Source organism: Ambystoma mexicanum, chromosome 8 (genome assembly GCF_040938575.1).
Source record: "Ambystoma mexicanum isolate Mex_15411 chromosome 8, UKY_AmexF1_1, whole genome shotgun sequence".
In the NCBI taxonomy this organism is placed as follows: Eukaryota; Metazoa; Chordata; class Amphibia; order Caudata; family Ambystomatidae; genus Ambystoma; species Ambystoma mexicanum.
Genome location: NC_090929.1, coordinates 1,067,615,427 through 1,067,636,800, shown reverse-complemented (window position 1 = coordinate 1,067,636,800; position 21,374 = coordinate 1,067,615,427). Strand labels below are relative to the sequence as shown.

The window sequence follows — 21,374 nt, the reverse complement described above, 5'->3', positions numbered from 1 at the left end:
CTTCTTTTCTAATTACAAACTTAAGACAAACCGTGACTAATTGATTATCCATTTTTTGTCTCTGTATGTGTGTTTGTTTTTCCACCTTCCCTCCCTTTTTCTCTCCTTGCCCCGTTCACATAATAAATGTATGACCTATTGTTTTCTATTTAATTTTTTGATATGATGCCAACAATCTCTCTAATTTGGTTGATTTTGATGTTTTTTTGATTTATCATGGTGATTTGTTGCTTATAACTGGATGTTGCATCATAATTACTTGACTCTTTTTCTTATTATTGTGTATTTTTCCATCATAAAAGTCTGTCATTACCAGTATGACCGCACTAGCCCTGTTTTGAGAAAGGCCACATGGGCCGAAACACGTGTCAATCATTATAAGGGCGAATGTTAAAACATTGGATGTTCCTTTTTTGGAAAATTAAAATAATACAACAACTTTCACAACCTTAAAGGGCGCTTTGTCCTGGATTTTTTTCTTATGTCTTTGACATACTTGTATCTTGATTTTTGACAGGTTTACCTTGGCTTACCGTCAATCCAGTGACCTGCGACGTATTCTAAATTCCTTGGAAGTAAGGGGTTATTCCTGTCCCCATCCACATTTAGTCACAAAGAGTCATATTCTTTTTGATCTGAATATATAATGAGTCGCCCAACCGACCAGCTGTACCAAGAAACCTAGTTTTCTCTGTTCTCTTTCCCTGTGTGTTTTCCATGTGTTGTACTTTGTTTTCTGTTGGTTTGTTTGTTTCAAATTAGTTTTTGGTTTTTGTATTCCCTTTTAAGGATTTTGTTATCCTTTTTGTTCAATTATTTATTTTCTATTTTCTTTTTTTCTGGAGATGGGGATACATCCCAAGGCACCCTTTAGTGCTGAAGAGACCCACCTCGTCACTGTCCCGTGGCAGGAGTTTCACACCTTTCCTGTGTTGCCAGTACTTCCAACTCAGTAAAGACACTCCACTTTTGGACATTGAATAGGGACAGTGGACACTTTGTGGCATGGTGTGCAGGAGAGGATTCTCTATGGTTCCTGTGCAGAGCCTGGGCACCAGGGTGATTGTCAACCACCTGATTTGTTACCAATGGCGGCACGCAGATTATTGTTTCATAAGCCGGTTCCAGCAACTGGCAATCTGCCTTGATTGCAATTCCCTGCAACCCACCACAGAAACTGCAATGCCATAGTCTGTAAAGGAAGCAAAACCACAACCACCAACAACGTCATTCTCAGGACCTCTCCTGTCAAATCCATGTGGTACCAATGATGGGTGTCTCTTCTCTGCCGCCGCTGCGTTAGATCCTCCATGCCAAAGCAGGTCTTCAGTAGGTGGCATTTATACCTGCAGGACATGTTATCTGCCGATAGCATTGGATGAAACCACTTTTGAGGCAAGTAAATGGGTGGGGCATGGGCAAAATTGACAGTTTTTGTTTTGGTTTTTTGAGAGCTGGTTTACTCCCTTTTCAGGTTTGTTTTTAATGACTGTCAATTAAAAAAAAAGACAAAACTTGTGATTAAAAGAATTGTCTACTTTCCATCTATCTTCTCTACATCCACTCCCTATCCCTTCCATAACCTCCTTAACCCCACAATGGATATTTTCATAACCACTGTAACAGTTTAAAAAATGTTTTAAAATGGGGAGGAGGTTGGTTTAACATTAAGCAACATGACAACAGGCAATCCGACTGCTAACCACCAGCCACCTAGGTTAAAGGGTGAAATTAAATAAGGGTCCATAACCGCAGGCTGCAGTATTGTTCCTGGCAGTCTCAGTTTGCCACCGCAGATTATATTGCCATTAACACCTGTGCAGTTCCCTACACAGGTGGTAAGGGTGTTTGATTGAAAACAAAAAGACAGCACTTCTCCTCCTGAAATCCGTTTTCTCTGTTTAGGATCATGACATCATCAGTAGGCAAATGGACTTCAGAAAGGAATAGCATGGCACAGCACCACACTGCAAGACCATAATGTTTTTTTTTTCATTGAACACCCTTTGCCCCACGTAGGTGCTAACAGTGTTTAATTGAAAAAAAGAAACTTTTTTGCGGCGCACCTCAGAACCACAGATTAGTTCCTCAAATCCATTTTTATCTGTTTATGACCGTCCCATCATCAACAGGGAAAAAGACCTTAGAAGGTAAGGCGTGGCCCAGCGCCACACCGCAAGGTCATATTTTAAACACCCTTAGCACCCGCATTGGAAACTACACATATGCTAAGCTGTGAGTGGCTAGTGGGGAGGGGTTGAATGCACAGGGGATGGGCCGCTAGATGGCATTACTAAGGCTGCTCGTAATGCAGGCTTATAACGGAGAATACAACCTGTGTTCCGTGCATACTGATTGGTTAGTGGCCCCTTCCCTGAACTCTTTTTCATATAAATACAAACATACCAAAGCTAACAAAGTTAACACCTCACCATCTACTTCTAATGTACAAATATACAATCATGCGAAATAAGACAGATTTATCTCTGTGCCCTCTTCATCTCTTCTAAAACTGACAACACTAATCTACCTCCTTTCACTCCTCGCATCCTTCCTTCAAACAAATCAAACATTAAACAATCCTTAAATCAACGTTTACAACTTCTGTACAAAGCCTGACTTTGAGAATCACTCCAAAGAGAACACTGAATCGAGATCATGTGAAAACCTCATCTAATCAAAACAAAACACATTGTAACCACGGCTCGGCCATTAACGAATCTCAGTGACGCACTTTATATTCACAAAATAAAGTTAAATAACACAATTCTCGATCTCAATACACAAACCCAGAATGTTAAATGACCTTAATACAACCCTCTACACATTTTAAGTTCATTCACAAAGCATTTTTTAAATATACATGTTCCCAAAAAAATGCTAAATTAATTTGAAATACTCATCTTCCCCTAACCTGCAGCCACATTGATTACCACATCTCAATCTATCATAGTATTCACGTTTTTACTCTTTTTTTGCCATTCTAGCTGCTTCGCAATCTCGGCAAACGCTTGAGAAAAAAATATCACGCTATCCCCAAGTCCCAAACTTTCACCAATTATCCTTCCTTACACTGCCCGTATGCTCCCTGCCCACAAACTACATAATTGACACTCTTTATATAATTTTAGGGCAGTTTCCAATGTCAATTTCGAGTTTGATTCTTGAATTGCACAATAGCGGACTTTGAGAACTGAAAAAGCTCGGCACCAGCAATATATCATAGGGGTTATGACTTCATTTTTGGCTACAGGGGTTCCTTGCTCTGTGGCAAATAAAAAAAAAACACTGGACGGAAACAAGAAAGGAGTTCCGTTGAGGCTTCATGCCTGACTTCTTTCTTATTTGAGGCAAATCTGTTCAGCATTTAGGGTTGTGCGTTTGAACAAATCGTGGATATTTTCCCTGTGGGAAAATGAATGGAAAAGTGAAAAATACACACTTTTTTAGACTTTTTATATTTTGAACTGTAACGCAGATTTACGTGAAACTTTCCGGTCTGGGGGCAGGGGGGCTGGGTCCTAATATAGGAATGGCAAAAGCCATGCCGATAAATTCTGTGGCTCAAAGGTTATTAACCATAGAATCCTATAGATGATAGGTTCACCTTAACTATAGGTTGGCTATCTCCGCCCTATATTATATGTATTTGGTTGATTCACTCAAAATGAGTAGACCAAATGCACAATTGCCTAATCAACTCATTTTAACCACTGCACGGCCTACTAAGAATAATGAAAATTACATAATTACAGTGCTACTCCCCCAAGTATTGGAGGTTTCATTTGTTGCCAAGAATCGATGATTGACATTTTGTGTTTAACTACTCATCACCATATGGCTTGGCATTGTGCCATTTAGGCATGGGCAATGCAAGGATTTATTTTGCCTCAGATCAGATCCCTTTTTTGTAAAGCCCCTACCATGTAAGGTAGCCCAATTTGATGTGTTTATGGCCAATATGGCACCCTCTAGTGTATCTCACACTATTGCGGTTCTGGAAAGCTGCTGAGAATTGCTTAACTCTAGAACCAACATTGCACTGTGAGTCAAGACCTTTTGAGATCATTGGTGGATCTGACTGGATCTCATGTGGCTCAGAAATTGTAAGGAGATTGTCATGGCATAGTATTGCTGAGTGAATACAAATATTGTTATACAGTGCACTAAGAAGATATAAATAATGAAACAGATCAAGAAGATCTATGGCACATGAAGGTAATTGTTCTGGTTTATCTTGTTGCATTAGCAACCAATACCCCTGAGCTCTTGAAGTGGTCATTAAGGCTTGTTGTGAAGTGAGAGCTTGGCAGTTATTGGTAGATCAATTCAGTTTGATTACATATATTGTTTTCAGAATATATTTGTATTGATTTTCCATTAATATAAGGACACAAGATCACAAACATAGGTGGTACTCCTATCTCTACCATTTAGAGTGCAACCCCCTCATGTCTCACAATTTAGCGTGTTTTAACTAATGGACAGAGGAAGAGGAACAGCATAAAAAACATGATTATTTCGACACTTTTCAGGAGTTCTTCAAGAAATTCTCCTACGGTCATGCTACTCTTTCCTTGGAAAGTGATCCTCTAAACAGGAAGCATTCATACTCGGCCACCTGTGACATGAGGAGTAGACATTCTAGATGTAAGTTAGTCGCTTCACCCTTGCAATGCCTTAGTATTATTCTCCTGGTACTAGCCAAAGATAACACTCTCCATTGTAAGTTGGAAATACCAAGCAGAGTCAGGGAGGGTGAGATCGCTAAGGGACACCCTAACGCTGCAGCTATAACTCTAAAAATGTTCAAGCATAGTCTCTTAACGGGGGGGGGGCATGTATGTGGATTTAGGATTCAGCTCCCTCCCCAGCCAAGGCCCTGAATCTTTTGAGTGCGAGCGAGATGCCAATAGGCACGTTGAAGAATTTTCTATGATATTAATTGAGTGTTAGCATCTGTAGGGCCAATGTACAATTTTTCCAGCTCTTCTTTCCGAACATCTTCAGAAATGTGTCCATCGATATCATTCTCCTGTGGAGCTTTTAGGGATCCAAACAATGTATGCTGGCTATTTTGTAACAAGGAGTAGGCTGTGGAAATGCATTTCCGAGTCTGTTGTTGTTTTTTTGCATTTAGTATATGACAAAGAGCATGTGTCATGAAGCAGATATATTGTTCTGGAGCAACATTCTTCTTTGAATTGCCTTACCTTGGATTCCAGTAGACCCAGGAGCCCCATCTTTGCCGTCTCTCCCATCTCTACCATTAAGGCCTGCTGGCCCTGGCACTGCTGGGCATATGTTTTGCAATGGCTCAGGACAAACATTGCAAAACAAGAACAGGAACACTACTGACACCAGGATTCTAGAGAAGAAGCGGTCATGCATTGCTGCAGGTTGGCACCTACGAAAGAAATAGTCCTCCATCAGTGCAGGCCGTTGGAAACATAAATGTCTAATTTCTTTTTCAGTGCTTGATTTACGGAAAGTCTATTTCTCTAGTTTTTTAAATTTGACAAGAGAAATACCACAGTTTTATACATGGAGAAAGTAAGAGAATAAATCAGACATCCAGTTTGGTAGTCAATGACAGAAGCCGATCATCACAAGCTGTTCCACACGGCATGTCAAGCTGTCTCCTTCGCCCCAGAGTAAAGTCAGCAGCTACTATTTACATCATTATCTATTTCAAAGCCTACAAATCTCTTTGTAGGGGTAAACATGGCCTGTGTTTGAATATGTTTACCATTCCTCCATTCCTTCAGTATTTTCAAATGTCAAACGTATGGCATTGAGCCTGAAAACAAGGAAAACGTTTCCTCTTTGTTTATGTGCGAGAAAGGTTTTGGCGCTCTGTAGTCCAGTTTTAAAGTCAAGCAAAATCCAAGTTTTGATCAAAGCAAGCAATAATTTGGCCGTGACTGCTAGGAAGATGCTAATGGAAAAAACGTGAGTCTACCTATGAGTAAATCAGACCACTGTACATGTGAAAAACCTTACTGCGCAGCGAAGGTGTGAAACATATAAATCATTTTCTTTTCCACCTGTATGCCTTTGAATCTAACATTTCGGAATATTTTTACTATATCATGACTGTTTTTTTATGCTGGGTTTCCCTCATTAGACATTAAGCGTTTAAACGTTTGACACATAAAGCAGTATGCGCCCAGCGTTGTTTGTTTGTTTGTTTTGTTCGTTTGTTTGTTTATTTGCTTATATAGCCCATCGGACCCAGAGGTTTCTGGGCGCTTTTACTTAGAGTACAACAAGGTTACAGAAAGGCAGAAACATATAGTAAAGATTACACTAGTGTGCAAATTATATACATTTTAGGGTAGGAAATATACAAAGTGCAAAACATAACTTTAGAACATTCTAGAAGAATATATACAGTTTAGAATAAAAATATACAGAATTAATATATACAGAGTACATAACATAGTTTAAGATAGTCTTGAGGAGAACCTTGGGAGGGAAACCTGGAGATACCAAACTAATCTATGAGCGTGGTCAGGTCAGGCAGCTTGGTTGTAAAATAACGTTAATTTGAAGTGATAGTTAGCTTGATTGAGAAAACAGCCAAGTTTTAACCTTGTTCCGGAAGGAGCGAAACACTAGATCGGTCCTTAAGAAAGGTGGTAGGTTGTTCCAAGACTTGGCCACTAACCCTGGGAAGCCAGCTCCTCTGGCTTCAGAGAGTTTGAATTTAGGTACGTTGAGGCAGTGGGCATAGTTGGCTCTGGTAGATCCGGCGGTGACCTTTCTGGAGAATTTGTCGGTCAGATACTTAGGGGCTGAGTTGTTTAGGCACTTGTGCATGATCATAAGCGTTCTGAAAGTAATCCTGTCTTGGATCGGGAGCCAGTTAGTGTTCCGTCAGATTTGAGAGATATGGTTGGAGCAAGGAATATTTAGGGCTGTTCTGAGAGTGTTAATTTGCAATACCTGTAACTTGTGAAGGTTTCTCTGGCTGGTACCAAGATATAAGGTATTACAATAGTCCAGTTTGGAGAGTATAAGTGCTTGTTCAAGAGTGATGCAGCTGCATGTAGAGAGAAATGGTCTACAGGCATTTATTAATTTAGAAGTATAGGCTGTTGATGACGATGTGGCGTTCAGTTGTCTATTGAGTGACAGAGCCGAGTCCAGATAGAATCCTAGGGCTTTGGCTTTCTTGTCCATTTTGATAATGTTACCATCGATATTGAAGGATGAATACTGAGGACCTAACTTGTTGAGTCTGAGCTTGGAACTGTCAGGATTAGTCAGGCGAGTACAAAGGCAGCGAATATGGCAAGGGAAATGTGCACACAGGAACAACGACTCATGTATGCTAGAACCCAGGAGTGCAAATAGAGTGTGACATCAAAACCAATATATGAAAAGGGATGTGGGGTAAGCACCTGACCGCGAGGAAAGTCGGCAAGCGCCTTACCCCCAATTGCTGTTACAGGTACTGACAGCGCTAAACCCACGTGGAGGGCAAGCAATGACAGGATCTGTGAACTAACACTCTTGATGGTATTAAATAAGGGAACTAAAGAACTGTACTCACGAGGACGAGATAAACCTCTTGAATGTCAGCTAGCCCACGAATCCTGTTGATGAAACTGGGACCCCGAAAGGCTAGAACAGCAATGGGAGGAAAACTAAATACCTAAGTTGGAATAGTGATTACAAATTAGTGAGGCAAACATAAGCATTCACACAGGAGCTAGCTACAACTGCACACCACACCTAATAATCAAATGGGAAATAAATGCAGAAGTGCAATGGAAAACATGGAATGGATCCCAATAGAAAGTAAGGATCAGGAGCAGGGAAAAACGAAATAACCAATGCAAACTTCTCCCTATCCCTCCAAGGAAAAGACAGGAAGCTAATCTAAGAGGAAGGCTAAGGCATACGGGTTTACAGCAGCAAAGGACAGAGTCAAAGAAATATAGAGCACAGACAAACTGGGCTGCATCTAAAAGGGGAAAGCACTGAGATATGCTGCCTGCAAACAGAGGAAGACAAAAAGGGAATCAAGGGAGCAGAAATCAATTAGCGCATGAATCCGAGATTCAGCGCGGAGGAACAAGAAAACAGGAACTAGGAACTAGGTACAAAGGCAAGGAACAAGGGACAAGTCACAACAGGAACACTGCAAACGATGACCAGCGCTGGACTGAAGTAAGACTGAGGCTTTTAAAGCTGCTTAACGAGCACACGCCTCAGGTGTGCTGATTGCTGCACCTGCAGCCACAGCTGTTACCTATCCTCCACCCAACCTTGTCCTGCAAGGGTGGAGGTGGAGCAGTGGGCCAGGCATTCTGGGAAGCATAGTCATTTGGTTAAAGAAGCATGCTGGCTGCCAAAAACCTGAATGGATCCGGAAGGGAAGTAGCTTGGAAAATAGGGATTTAGCGCTCCCAATTCATCACAGCACTGTAGCATAAGGTTCGGAGGAAAGGTCCAGTAGGGAATAAACCCCAAATCATGCCCCCAAGTGGTGGGAACGGGAGCAAAGGGAGCGAGTCGTGACAGTATACCCCCTCCTACGGCCGTCTTCGGGTGCCCGCCACCCGCACGAGACATCTTTTTTCCATGATGGGAGTGCTTTTTCTTTGGAGGTGGCACTGATGGAAATGGTGGCCTGTGGGCAAAGGCAGATGGACTTCCATGATAGGAGTGCTTTGTCTTTGGAGGTGATACTGATGGAAACGGTGGCTTCTGGTGAGGAAGAGACTCATGGTTCGAAGAAAGGCATGAAGGACTTGCAGGACCTGAAGCAGAGTTGGAAGGTCCAGGAAGCTCAGTCACTGGGAGTTGGTCCTTATAAGTCTTTGAGGAGGGAGGCAGGCTGGTGCAACATGCCTTAGACAATGGTAGAAGCCCTGTTAGCCTTTCTGCCGAGAGTGGACATGCGGGAGGTGAGGAAATTGCTGGCTTCAGGAAAGGTTTATGTTCAGCCATTAGAGAAGGTGGCGGCTGAGGTAGAGGTTCAGATTTTCTTCTGTCATCCATCTGGGAAAAGGCTTGTGGTTGAAAGTGACTAAGGTTTGACTGCACATGTTCTACGCCTTGGAGACCTGAAAGTCCAATGGGTTGTACAAGGCTGGTACTCCTGGTGACAGTCGTGTAACCACCTTGTTGCACGTGGGATACAACAGCAGGGACGTTTGGCATACTGATAGGAGTGATAGACGCAGTACTTGGTATTTCAGGCACACTCACAGAAGGAGCAATAACAGACACCTTTTGAACTGCAGCAGTCATTCCCTTCCTTTGGCTACTAGCACCCAACTGGTTCTTCTTGGCGGAATTCTGTTGCACAAGTCCTGTAGGTAATACGCCGGTCTGCACCACCCCCTGTGCACACCCAGGTGAGTGGTTCTGACTCACCAGTTGGTCCAGCTTGATGACTCTGAAGCGGGAGCTGGCAAAAGTCTCAAACTCTGATGCTGCATTTTTAGGAGGCTCTGATGCTAAAGTGAAGCAGTTGGGAGAATCGTCTTGTGGAAAAGGCAGGCATTCTGGTGCTCCTCCTGAAGCAAAAGAAAGGCAAGCTAGACGTTCATCGACAGTAAATGGTTGGGATTCAGGAGGAATCGCTGGAGCAGAAGAAAATACAGCAGGATATGATGGTGTAGACAGGTATACCTCTGATATTGGCAGCGAGGCTAAGCAGGATACAGGCGTCTCATGAACTGAAGGCAAATACTCAGTATACTCCGGGACTGAAGACATGCACTTTTGATGGACTACCGGAGGCTCTAAAGCTGAAGGATGATCTGCAGGATGAGTCACTGTAGCTGAAGACAGGCAGGCCAGGGGAAACCTTGAGGCTGAATGCATGCAAGCTGAAGCAATCTCGGTTGCTGGATACAAACATGTCCAGGTCTTTAGGACTGGCTCTTGAGTAAATGGCAGACATGGCAGCGGTTCATTGGTTGAAGACACGTGTGCCAAAGATGACTGCAGGGCTGTGGATTGGATCATAGAAGAGTCAATGGTTGTAGGAGGACAGACAGAAGTCTCAGAAGTTGACAGACACATTTGTGGCTCAGGAATGGAGGGCACCTTTAGGGCAGTAAACTCCTTGGCACCAGTAGCCAAAGACTGAGCTGTACCCTTGCAGTCCCTTTCTTTAGTGGGTGACACAGAGTCTCTTTCTTTGTAGAAGTCAAAATCAACCAGTGGAATCACCATAGTAAAGTCTCTGTTAATCAGGATTTCGTCAATTGTCCATTCCTCTGTTTAAGCTTCTGAAAGAGGCAGATTAACAATTAACAGTTCAGGAATCGCCTGCCGGTCTTTTGGTTCTGTATACTGTGGAATGAGTCCATCAGAACATGAAATCTGTACTGTCTCTGACTGTTCGTATTGATCAGAATTGGCAGAAGGAAGAGTGAACCTAGAGGTAACATCGTTTTCCACATCAGCTTTAACATCTACTTCAGTCTCAGCAGCTGTATCAAGAGCAAGGCCTAAGTCTACTGTAGTGACTGAATCTGTGTATGCCACCATTGTGGATTGTGTTTGGAAATCAGAAGCTTGTATGTGTGCTAGCTCAGAATTATGACAAACTGCTACACAGGAAATTTTAGGTAAAGGAGTGGCTTGTAAATCTTCAGCTAACTGCAATCCCTGATAAACAGCAGAACAATTGTTAGAAACTGTGCCCAGATTAAGCGCTGTGCTAGACGAAAGACCTTCACTCCCAATAGATCTAACATATTGACAAATATCATGGTTTACCAAAGTCTCTGCACTCAGGGGCTGAACAGTGTTCACTTCCTCAACATCAACAGATAAAGTCTGAGGTGTATTCAGTAAAGAGTGCAAGGTTTTATTCTCCTCTTGTAAAGAAATGAATTCTTGTCTTAACTCCTCAAGCTTAGCTCTTAGCATGCCCTGCATTAACTGTACATCACTATCAGTAGGCACAGGGGGAGGCATAGTGGCATCAGGGCTGGATCCTGCACTAGCAATCTGGATGTGCACCGATTGTACATTGTCCTCTACTGCTTGCAGGTTCTGTGATTTATAGTTTCTCTTACCAACTTGGTCTGTGTTTCCCTTAAGCAAACTATTGAAATTAGTCTCTTGGCCTTAGGGACTACAGTATGTACCTGTGCAAAGGAGTATGCTTTAGACTGAGGGTAGAAAACAGATGTTATGCAAGGAACCCCTCCATTCTTTATGTTTGTATCATGAAACTGTTCTATCTGAGGTGAAGCACAACTGGAATCATGGGGTTCAACAACAGAGGTACTCTTGTATAATAAGTCTAACAGTGTGTTGTTTTCTGCGGCTAAGGATTGTGCTGACATAGAATCGGGATCAAATCACAAGATAGAACTAGGATCAGGCAATGTAGGATGTGCCATCCTATGAGAAAAATACTTTGCACGTAAATGCCCATTCGTGACAAGGAGTTCATTTAAGTCAGGACTAGAGATTTGATTGTCACAGGAAAATGTAGGGGAAGCTTTCTGTACAAACTTGTTAGAGGCCTTGCTGCCTTTCTTTCTTAAACTTGCCATATTCAATGGGAATTTTGGGCTGGTCATTCTGTCAGGATTAGTCAGGCGAGTACAAAGGCAGCGAATATGGCAAGGGAAATGTGCACACAGGAACAACGACTCATGTATGCTAGAACCCAGGAGTGCAAATAGAGTGTGACATCAAAACCAATATATGAAAAGGGATGTGGGGTAAGCACCTGACCGCGAGGAAAGTCGGCAAGCGCCTTACCCCCAATTGCTGTTACAGGTACTGACAGCGCTAAACCCACATGGAGGGCAAGCAATGACAGGATCTGTGAACTAACACTCTTGATGGTATTAAATAAGGGAACTAAAGAACTGTACTCACGAGGACGAGATAAACCTCTTGAATGTCAGCTAGCCCATGAATCCTGTTGATGAAACTGGGACCCCGAAAGGCTAGAACAGCAATGGGCGGAAAACTAAATACCTAAGTTGGAATAGTGATTACAAATTAGTGAGGCAAACATAAGCATTCACACAGGAGCTCGCTACAACCGCACACCACACCTAATATTCAAATGGGAAATAAATGCAGAAGTGCAATGGAAAACATGGAATGGATCCCAATAGAAAGTAAGGATCAGGAGCAGGGAAAAACGAAATAACCAATGCAAACTTCTCCCTATCCCTCCAAGGAAAAGACAGGAAGCTAATCTAAGAGGAAGGCTAAGGCATACGGGTTTACAGCAGCAAAGGACAGAGTCAAAGAAATATAGAACACAGACAAACTGGGCTGCATCTAAAAGGGGAAAGCACTGAGAAATGCTGCCTGCAAACAGAGGAAGACAAAAAGGAAATCAAGGGAGCAGAAATCAATTAGCGCATGAATCCGAGATTCAGGGCGGAGGAACAAGAAAACAGGAACTAGGAACTAGGTACAAAGGCAAGGAACAAGGGACAAGTCACAACAGGAACACTGCGAACGATGACCAGCGCTGGACTGAAGTAAGACTGAGGCTTTTAAAGCTGCTTAACGAGCACACGCCTCAGGTGTGCTGATTGCTGCACCTGCAGCCACAGCAGTTACCTATCCTCCACCCAACCTTCTCCTGCAAGGGTGGAGGTGGAGCAGTGGGCCAGGCATTCTGGGAAGCATAGTCATTTGGTTAAAGAAGCTTGCTGGCTGCCAAAAACCTGGAATGGATCCGGAAGGGAAGTAGCTTGGAAAATAGGGATTTAGCACTCCCAATTCATCACAGCACTGTAGCATAAGGTTCGGAGGAAAGGTCCAGTAGGGAATTAACCCCAAATCATGCCCCCAAGTGCTGGGAACGGGAGCAAAGGGAGCAAGTCGTGACAGGAACTAATGAGCGAAAGCTTGGTTTTATTGTTGTTGAGACATAAACCGTGCTTGGCCATCTATGCTTGGATTTTACTGTAGATTTAATTTAGGCGTATTAAGTCTGATTGATAGTCACCTGATAATGTGAATAGTATTTGCATATCATCTGTGAAATGCGTGTATGATACTCGAAGCTCATCTAGGTGATCAAACAAGAGCTTTGTGAATATGTTATAGAGGGTAGGGGTAGTTTCAACAACATGGCCCTGCTTGAAATGTAATTTCTCAGCTAGAAGAACTGCCTCCCAGAGTTTGAGTAAGTGTCTGTTTTGTTTCCAATTTATGGCTTTTCAGATAAAAGGGACATGGAAGACTGAATTCCTGGCATACGTTTTTCCTGCAGCCAATGGAGAACCCTTGCCTTTTTTCCATGGAAAAGTGATTAATGTCCTGCTCTGTGTGTGTTTTCTTTTGTTGCTCATTTATCGTGTGACCACCATATGATTAAGAGGTCTCTGGAACTTCGAAATCTTATGGAACTATCATCTTATTATAATACTTTGTTAGTTCAATAAAAGGTATAGAAACTTGGATTTTGCTTGACTTTTGTTTATAAATGGGATTTTCCTATTAAGTCTTCTAAAAATAGAGAAAGCTGAGGCTGGGGAGAAAAGACCCAACAAATATATATAGTGTTGACTTTATGTCTATTACCTAATATTCATAAATCCATTTGCACTCCCCTAGGTATACATATAATGAACTTTATTAGCTCAATTACTGTAATGTTGTCAAGTTTCATTGATCATTATGTTGCATCCATATGTAAAGCGATTACCATTGTATGTTCAGGATACTAAAGATGCATTAATCTGATTGGTATATCATCGGAGATGTATTTCATTCTTGTTAAATTCAATGCTACTTTCTACATATGTATATTCATTCAGCACTCAGATGATTGAAAAAAAGAATATTATTTTAAAGACAGGCCATCAAATTTGAAAGAACACCCCTGAGATGATTTGTTACATGATCAACTTTACACTTGAACATAACTATTTAATTTTCTATTATGAGTTTTATCATCAATTGAGGCACACTACCATGGACACAAAATGTGCGTGGCCCTATGCTAGCTCAAGTGTTGTATACAGATGAGATCAACTGGCAAGGCAAGATTGTGCTATGGCTTGGAGTTCCTGATCATTTATTTATGACGTGGCATAGAAACTGTATTGATCTACTACATTTTGCTATGATTTGGAACAACAATAACCTAAATGTATCTTTTACCACGAATTGAAGTCAGTAACAAATACGATTCTTAGATATCAAATTGATTGTTGAAAATGACCACATTGAAACTAGTATGTTCCGTCATAGGACTTCCGCAATTTGTATATTGCATGCAAAATCAGTGCATCATCCATGGCATGGCATGAATGTACCATACAGCAACTGCCTGCACGCTAAAAGAAACTGCTGTCTGGAATAGACATATGAAATAGAATGTAAAGAAATTCTGCAAGATGAATTTACCAGATGAATTATGAGGCAAAAGTGAAGAAAATTCCAATATTGTGAGCATTATAAACAAACATTGGTATCTTCTAATTAAAGACAACGACGTGTCAACCATCATGGTAGGAGACCAAGTATTTGTTGTGGAAGGAATAAGGGATATACTTTGCCATAGTTCACTGAATGGTGTGTGTATAATGCAAACTAGGCTACATCCAGCTGAAGGGTGCTACAAATATGGCAATTGTAAGATTTATTCTATTGCAGTAAAAGGGTGAAGGGAAACATGTTGATTGGAACCATCAGAGTTCAGATCATTTGAACTGTAATTCTGAAGCCGACGAGAGAAGGCCAGGAGAAAAGGCCTCCTGTGCTCTTTACAGCTCCGCTGCGAGCACGTTTCCCCCCACTCCAGCTGGATGCTGCATCAGCTGTTTTCCTTTCATTAGGAACAACCGTGTGTTCTAAGGAAATCCCTGCCGCGTGGAGAAGCCCCAAAATGGATGCTGTTGCCATGGAGGCATCCACAACAACAACTGCTGCCGCGCAGTTCACCGCCGCAGGCCCAGGTTCCCATTCGCTGTGTCCGCCTGCCCGCCCCTCCCCTCCTGCTTTAAATGGAGGGGGAGAGGGCCGAGAGGCGAAGCCGATGAGAGAAGGCCAGGAGAAAAGGCCTCCTGTGCTCTTTGCAGCTCTTCGCTGCTCGTCTGCCATCTGACCAAAACCTATGCCGCACCCAGAAGGTAAGAAGGTACCCTTGCAAGCTTCACTCTAACCCATTCACCACCTTAAGGCGTTTCAGGTTGCACGCCCGTACTTTGCAAGCCGCCATCAGCTCACAGCCCATTCCCACGAGCACCCGTAATAGACGGCTATGCTCACGTACTCTACAACCCTCTTTACTACGCGATAAGGCCAGGCTCCCCCGCAAAACCTCAAAGCCTGCATCCACTTCAAGTACTACCAACACAGCCACCAATGAAGTACTTAACTTTTCGTACAATTATACCGCCTCCATAACTAATGTGATTACAAATGTGTCCACCATCACTGACAATGAGCCCCCAGAGTAAAATCTGTGATGTGCAATTCTTCTACCACCATTTTGAATGCTGTTGTGCCAAATGCTATGCCACCTGTGTCCACCACCTCTGAAAATGAGCCCCCCAGTGTAAAATCTGTGATGTGCAATTCTTCTACCACCATTTTGAATGCTATTGTGCCAAATGCTATGCCACCTGTGTCCACCACCTCTGAAAATGAGCCCCCCAGTGTAAAATCTGTGATGTGCAATTCTTCTACCACCATTTCGAATGCTATTGTGCCAAATGCTATGCCACCTGTGTCCACCACCTCTGAAAATGAGCCCCCCAGTGTAAAATCTGGGTTGTGCATCTCCCCTAACACCCAGAGCGCAACCCCCCTCCACATCACCCTCTCTCATCATGAACCCCCCCCCAGCCACTACTGAACCCCACCTGAAATGCGCCATGATTAACGCTAGGTCCATCAATGCCCACGCTCTAGACATCCACGACCTCCTTACCTCCCATGACCTAGATCTACTCATGATCTCAGAAACATGGCTACATGAGGCCTCCGGCCCGGCGCTCTCCCTCACCCTACCCCCTGGCAATTCCATAACTAGACAAGATCGCCTCTCCAAAGGTGGAGGTGTAGCAATTATTGCCAGAGACTGCCTCTCTATCAGAAAGGTAGAGAAATCCCTGACCAACAACAACAGCGACTACCCCCAAGTCAAAATAACCCTCTCTCCCCACTGCACCATTACTGTGCACACTGTCTACCGCCCTCCAGGCCCAACAGGAGAATTCCAAGCCTCTCTCATCCACCTCCTCTCTGACAACCTTAAAAAACAGTCTAAAGCCATTCTCCTCGGGGATGTCAACCTAGGGCTCCGGGATAGTAAGGACGTAGCAGCCAAACCCCTGACTCTACCCTCAATGCTCTAGGCTACAAGAATACCATCCTTAGCCCAACTCACACTCAGGGCAGAACGCTCTACTGGATAGCACAGCACAACTGCCCACTCATCATCACAGGTAACAATCCCACTCCGTGGTCTGACCACCACATCATCACCTTTAGCATACTCACCACTAGCTCCCACTCTGAAATAGACAAGAAGATCTTTAAAGCCCTATCCACCAAATACAAAAAGGCAATCACCCAAGCAAAGGTCAAATCCTTTGAATCCATAATCTCGGATGCCCAATCTAGCACAAAAGAAATCTTTGCCATTTTCAGAGAGTGCGAGACACCCACTCCCGCCCCCCAGAATTTCACCAAAGACAAAGACTGGTGTGACGAAATACAAACGGCCATGCAAACCAAATTAAGACTCCTCAAAAGCAAAATACTAGCCACTAAACAAGCCCTACCCAATATGCATATCCCTATCCCACCACCTGCCCCGGATCCCCCCCTACCCTTCTCCTTCAAACCCATTCAAGAAAAAGACATCAACAACATTATGAGGAACATCAAACCCTCTAACTGCAAAGGTGATGCATGCCCAGCCTCCCTTATGAAAGACTGCACGGAAGCGCTAGCTCCCTTCCTAACAGCCTTTGTGAATGCCTCCTTTACAACAGGGAAAGTCCCCGCCTCCCTCAAGGAAGCTTGGGTCCGCCCTCTTTTGAAAAAGCCAACTCTCGATCCCACCTCCCCCAACAACTACAGACCCATCACCACTGTCCCATTCCTCCTCAAAATATTGGACAAAGCAGCCTACCTGCAGGTCCAGCACTTCATTGAAGAGAACAAACTCATTGGACTCCGCCAATCTGGCTTCCGCCCCAGACACGGCCCTAAACCGCCCTACTTGACCTGAAAAACCAGATGGACGATGCTAGAGACATGGGTAAACCAGCACTTCTCCTACTCCTTGACCTATCCGTGGCCTTCGACCTCGTGGATCATGGCGTTCTCTGCCACCACCTTTCCTCCACTACCAAATTCTCCCCAGAGGCCACAGCCTGGATCACCTCCTTCTTACAAGACAGAACCATGCAAGTATTCTCTGACCTAGCTGCGGCATCACCAACCATTATAGTTTGTGGTGTACCCCAAGGCTCCTGTCTCTCCCCCACCCTATACAACATCTTCACACGACCCCTCTTCCTCATCCTCGACGCTATGGGCATCTCATACACCAACTACGCCGACGACACTCAGATTCTCCTCACTCTCACAGGTAACTATAACACTGACTCCCTGACCCTCAACAACCTCTACAACACCATCCAAGCCTGGATGTCACACAACGGACTATGTCTCAACTCTGACAAGACGGAACTCCTCCTGGTAGGTTCCCCCGACACGCTAAAAAATGTAGATGCCCAATTCAGCCACTTCACCCTTGACTCCATTAAAATTCCGGTCTCCGATTCTGTCAAAACTCTGGGAGTCTACCTGGATTCCAGCCTATCCATGGATAGACAAGTCAATGCAGTAGCATCCGCAGCTGCATATCATGCCAAACTTATCAACACAGTCAGACCCTTTCTCTCCAAAAAGAACTGCACCAACATAGCCAGAGCCATCACCGGCTCTTGGCTAGACTACTGCAACGTACTCTTTCTAGGAACCTCCAACAAAAACCTAGAGAGACTACAAGTAATACAGAACAATGCTCTCCGTGCAGCCCAAGGCATTGCTAAAAGAGAACACATTTCTGAGGCCAGGAAACTAGCCCACTGGCTCCATATAAAGGAAAGGATCGTATTCAAAGCCCTAACACTGACCCACAAGTGCATTCACTTCACTGCTCCAGCATACCTCTCTCAAAGGATCCACCCCGTCTCCACTACCAGGCCAACCAGATCACCGTACACCAACATGCTCTCTGTGCCACTAGTAAAAAGAGTAAAAGCGGGCGGATCCAGCTTCCCCTATCTCGCGCCCACTCACTGGAATGCCCTACCTCCCAGTATCTGTGGTGAGGCCTCCCTCATCACCTTCCACAAAACTCTGAAAACTACCCTCTTCACATAAGGCCCGACACATCAGCACGAATACCTATCATATATATTGTAATATACAACCAAATGCAATATCTGTAACAACAGTATGATATCTTGTAGTATTCATAATGTGTCAACAATCACTATCATGCCTGTACCATGTAACTAAGTTATTGCAAGTAACAGCGCCTCAATGCCCCTGGGCTGCTTGCGCGCTATATAAATATAAATAAATAAATACGTAAATATCTGGGCCTTTTGAAAAGGCATAGGTTGGCAGTACCACTAGGAAATGAAGACATGAATATTGAGCAGATTAGAGCCACTAAGAAAGTTGACCTAGACAACCCAATAGTGTATTTCGGTGAGTGGTGGAGATTGTACTGGTCTTAGATCTTTAGCCATATGCCACTTCAAAGCAAGTAAGGGAAAAGGGAATCGGGAAAACACTCTGTGTCGATTGGAATTTAAGTTAATTATACATTTTAAATGAAAGATTCTGTTGAGTCTTTATATCAGCGAAGGATATAATTTATTTCTGTAAAGGACTTAATATTGGAATTCTTAATTTCTTAGACTTTCTGGAACCCAAACAGAAGAGTTGCTAGATAGATGAATGCATTGTTTTCTAATATAATTTACTTATAGTCACTATGATGTTTATTTTGGATTTATCTTTGTAAGGATGAAATTATGATTATAAATTACACATGTCAATATATACTCATATATATTTTCTGGTAATGATGGGATATTTGACAGAATGTTTCTATTTTAAATAGCATGCAAGCTAATTCTAAGAAGTATACACATTTTTCTTTGTCATGGAACAAGAAAAAGATAAAATGATGCAACTTCATGGATAAATAAATGAATAAAAAACATGCATTGGTAATGGTCAGACTACTAGATGACATCAGACAATTAACTAATAATATTGGGCTCATACCTACTGTGTACTTTACATAGGGCACATTCCACCATTTTATGTAATGCCTAAATATGTTATATCTGTGACCCTTCCTAGCTTGCCACTGTGTTCTGAATCCACTTTGAATGTTATAAGTGTGATTAGTATCACACCCACACCTGTGATATACATCATGCCAATTTCTTGTATGTAGATGTTTGTATCGTTGGGATATGCTGTGCACAATACTGTTTTGAAAATAATTTGACTGCCAGCATTAGCATATTATTACATATCTTGTAATTAATTGCATCTAGATGTTTGTACCTTGTGCCAAGTCTACCTACTAATAGTGCATCTAGGCTCCTCATTGTGTCGTATATATCTTTCAGTCCATCCGGAGCACTATACATAGTCACCCCCACTGCAAGTGAGCATTTGTGCATCCTTATACTCCCTAACTAGGATGTTATATGCACCCCCATCTTGAATTCAGCCAATCTTACGACAGACGCGTAAGTCTGTGAACTTTCTATCATATCTAGCCTATCCAATAAATGACACCCTAGCCCCCTCCATCAGAGGGGCCCACCACCCGCCTACCCACGACACCCTATTCACCTTACTCAGGATCAGATTATCTTCTCTTAATACACAACTGGCGTCTCCACTAGGGTCGCACTCCACCACCGTGACTTCACCTTCATTTAATAATAATTCCTTACCGTGTTCAGGAGGAACTTTCACCCCGTTAAGAAACGGCATAGCTAAAATTGGTTGCCCCTGCCATCACCCCACTCCATGCCCAACCCCCATCCTACCCAAAACTACGCCTTTCCCACATACCTCACCACCCCAGACCACAGCCAGCTCCCAAACCAGCAGCAAACCTACCATCCCCGACACTGGTCCACAACGCATAGACCGCCTAAAGTCCAGACTGCTCCTTCGCCCCTCCACATCCACATACCCCTGCAAAAAACACACTAGGCGCACCAGACTTGCATCACGTCTTTGTCACAGCCCACTCCACACCATAACACATGCCCATATTCTAAAACAGCATACCAAAGTACACCATACCACTGCACCATCATCAGCTGAGACTCAAATAGTGACCACTCGTACAACACTAAGTAACAAGTCTAACAACATCCCCACCCCGCCATCCTCATATCCCAACCTCTCTTTTGGCACTCTCACTGCTGCTCAAAGGTGCCCTCCTCAATGTGCGCTCCCTAGATGCCCATGCCATTGAGATACATGATCTCATTATAGATCAACAACTTGATTTCTTACTACTTACCGAAACCTGGCTGCATCAAGCGTCTGGCCCAGCGCTAACACTGGCCATTCCCCTTGACATCACTATATTCAGGTCTGACCGCACTGACTCAGTGGGAGGAGGTGTTGCAATCCTTGCTAAAAGTTATCTTTAATTCAGAACTTCCCCCATAGATAGCCTTGAAGGTTACAAAATGCTTCTTATCAAACTTACAACCAACCCCAAAATAACCATCAACCTCCTGATTACCTACAGAGTTCCTAACAACCTGCATCACCCAGAAACCAATATTCCACTTCTCATTACTCCCTACATTAAGCCAAACACCAAATTTATCATCCTAGGTGATCTCAATCTAGAATTTAATGATGCCCTTCACCACAAAGCCAGTGCCCTCCACTCATCTCTTTCTGACATGAACTTCACACAACTAGTGACTGTACCCACTCATGACAAGGGCAGGACGCTAGACTGGATACTTACCTTAAATGTATGCCTATCCATCGACTCTATCTCAGCAATCAACTGGTCTGACCACCACCTCACCTGTTTCCAAATCCTATCACAAGGAGCAGTATCCATGGCTAAGACATTGCTCAGTCCCATTGAAATAAGAAATACAAAGAACCTTACAGCTAAAGACATCATCCCTGTATTGCTAGAGACATTTGCAGCACAAACTAGCACAGATACGGAACCTAGCTGCTCGTAAATAACTACCATACTTGTCTCACTACCACCATTAACGCACTAGCGCCACTTAAAACTAAATTACCATGGCTAGCTAAACGATCTAACTTCCGGTTCGACGAGGAACTGGTAACGTTACGGTGTAACAAAAGGTCAC

The 21,374-nt window shown here is 43.3% G+C and overlaps 1 protein-coding gene across 1 annotated transcript in view; it reads right to left on the bottom strand.

Moving 5' to 3' along the window:
- LOC138472728 (mannose-binding protein C-like) overlaps positions 1–21,374 on the bottom strand; it is a 173,316-nt gene that overhangs the window by 31,058 nt on the left and 120,884 nt on the right. Inside the window, exon 2 of the mRNA XM_069611047.1 lies at positions 5,214–5,407. Within this exon, the coding sequence (XP_069467148.1) occupies positions 5,214–5,407 (194 nt within the window). The remainder of the gene's footprint in view (positions 1–5,213; positions 5,408–21,374) is intronic.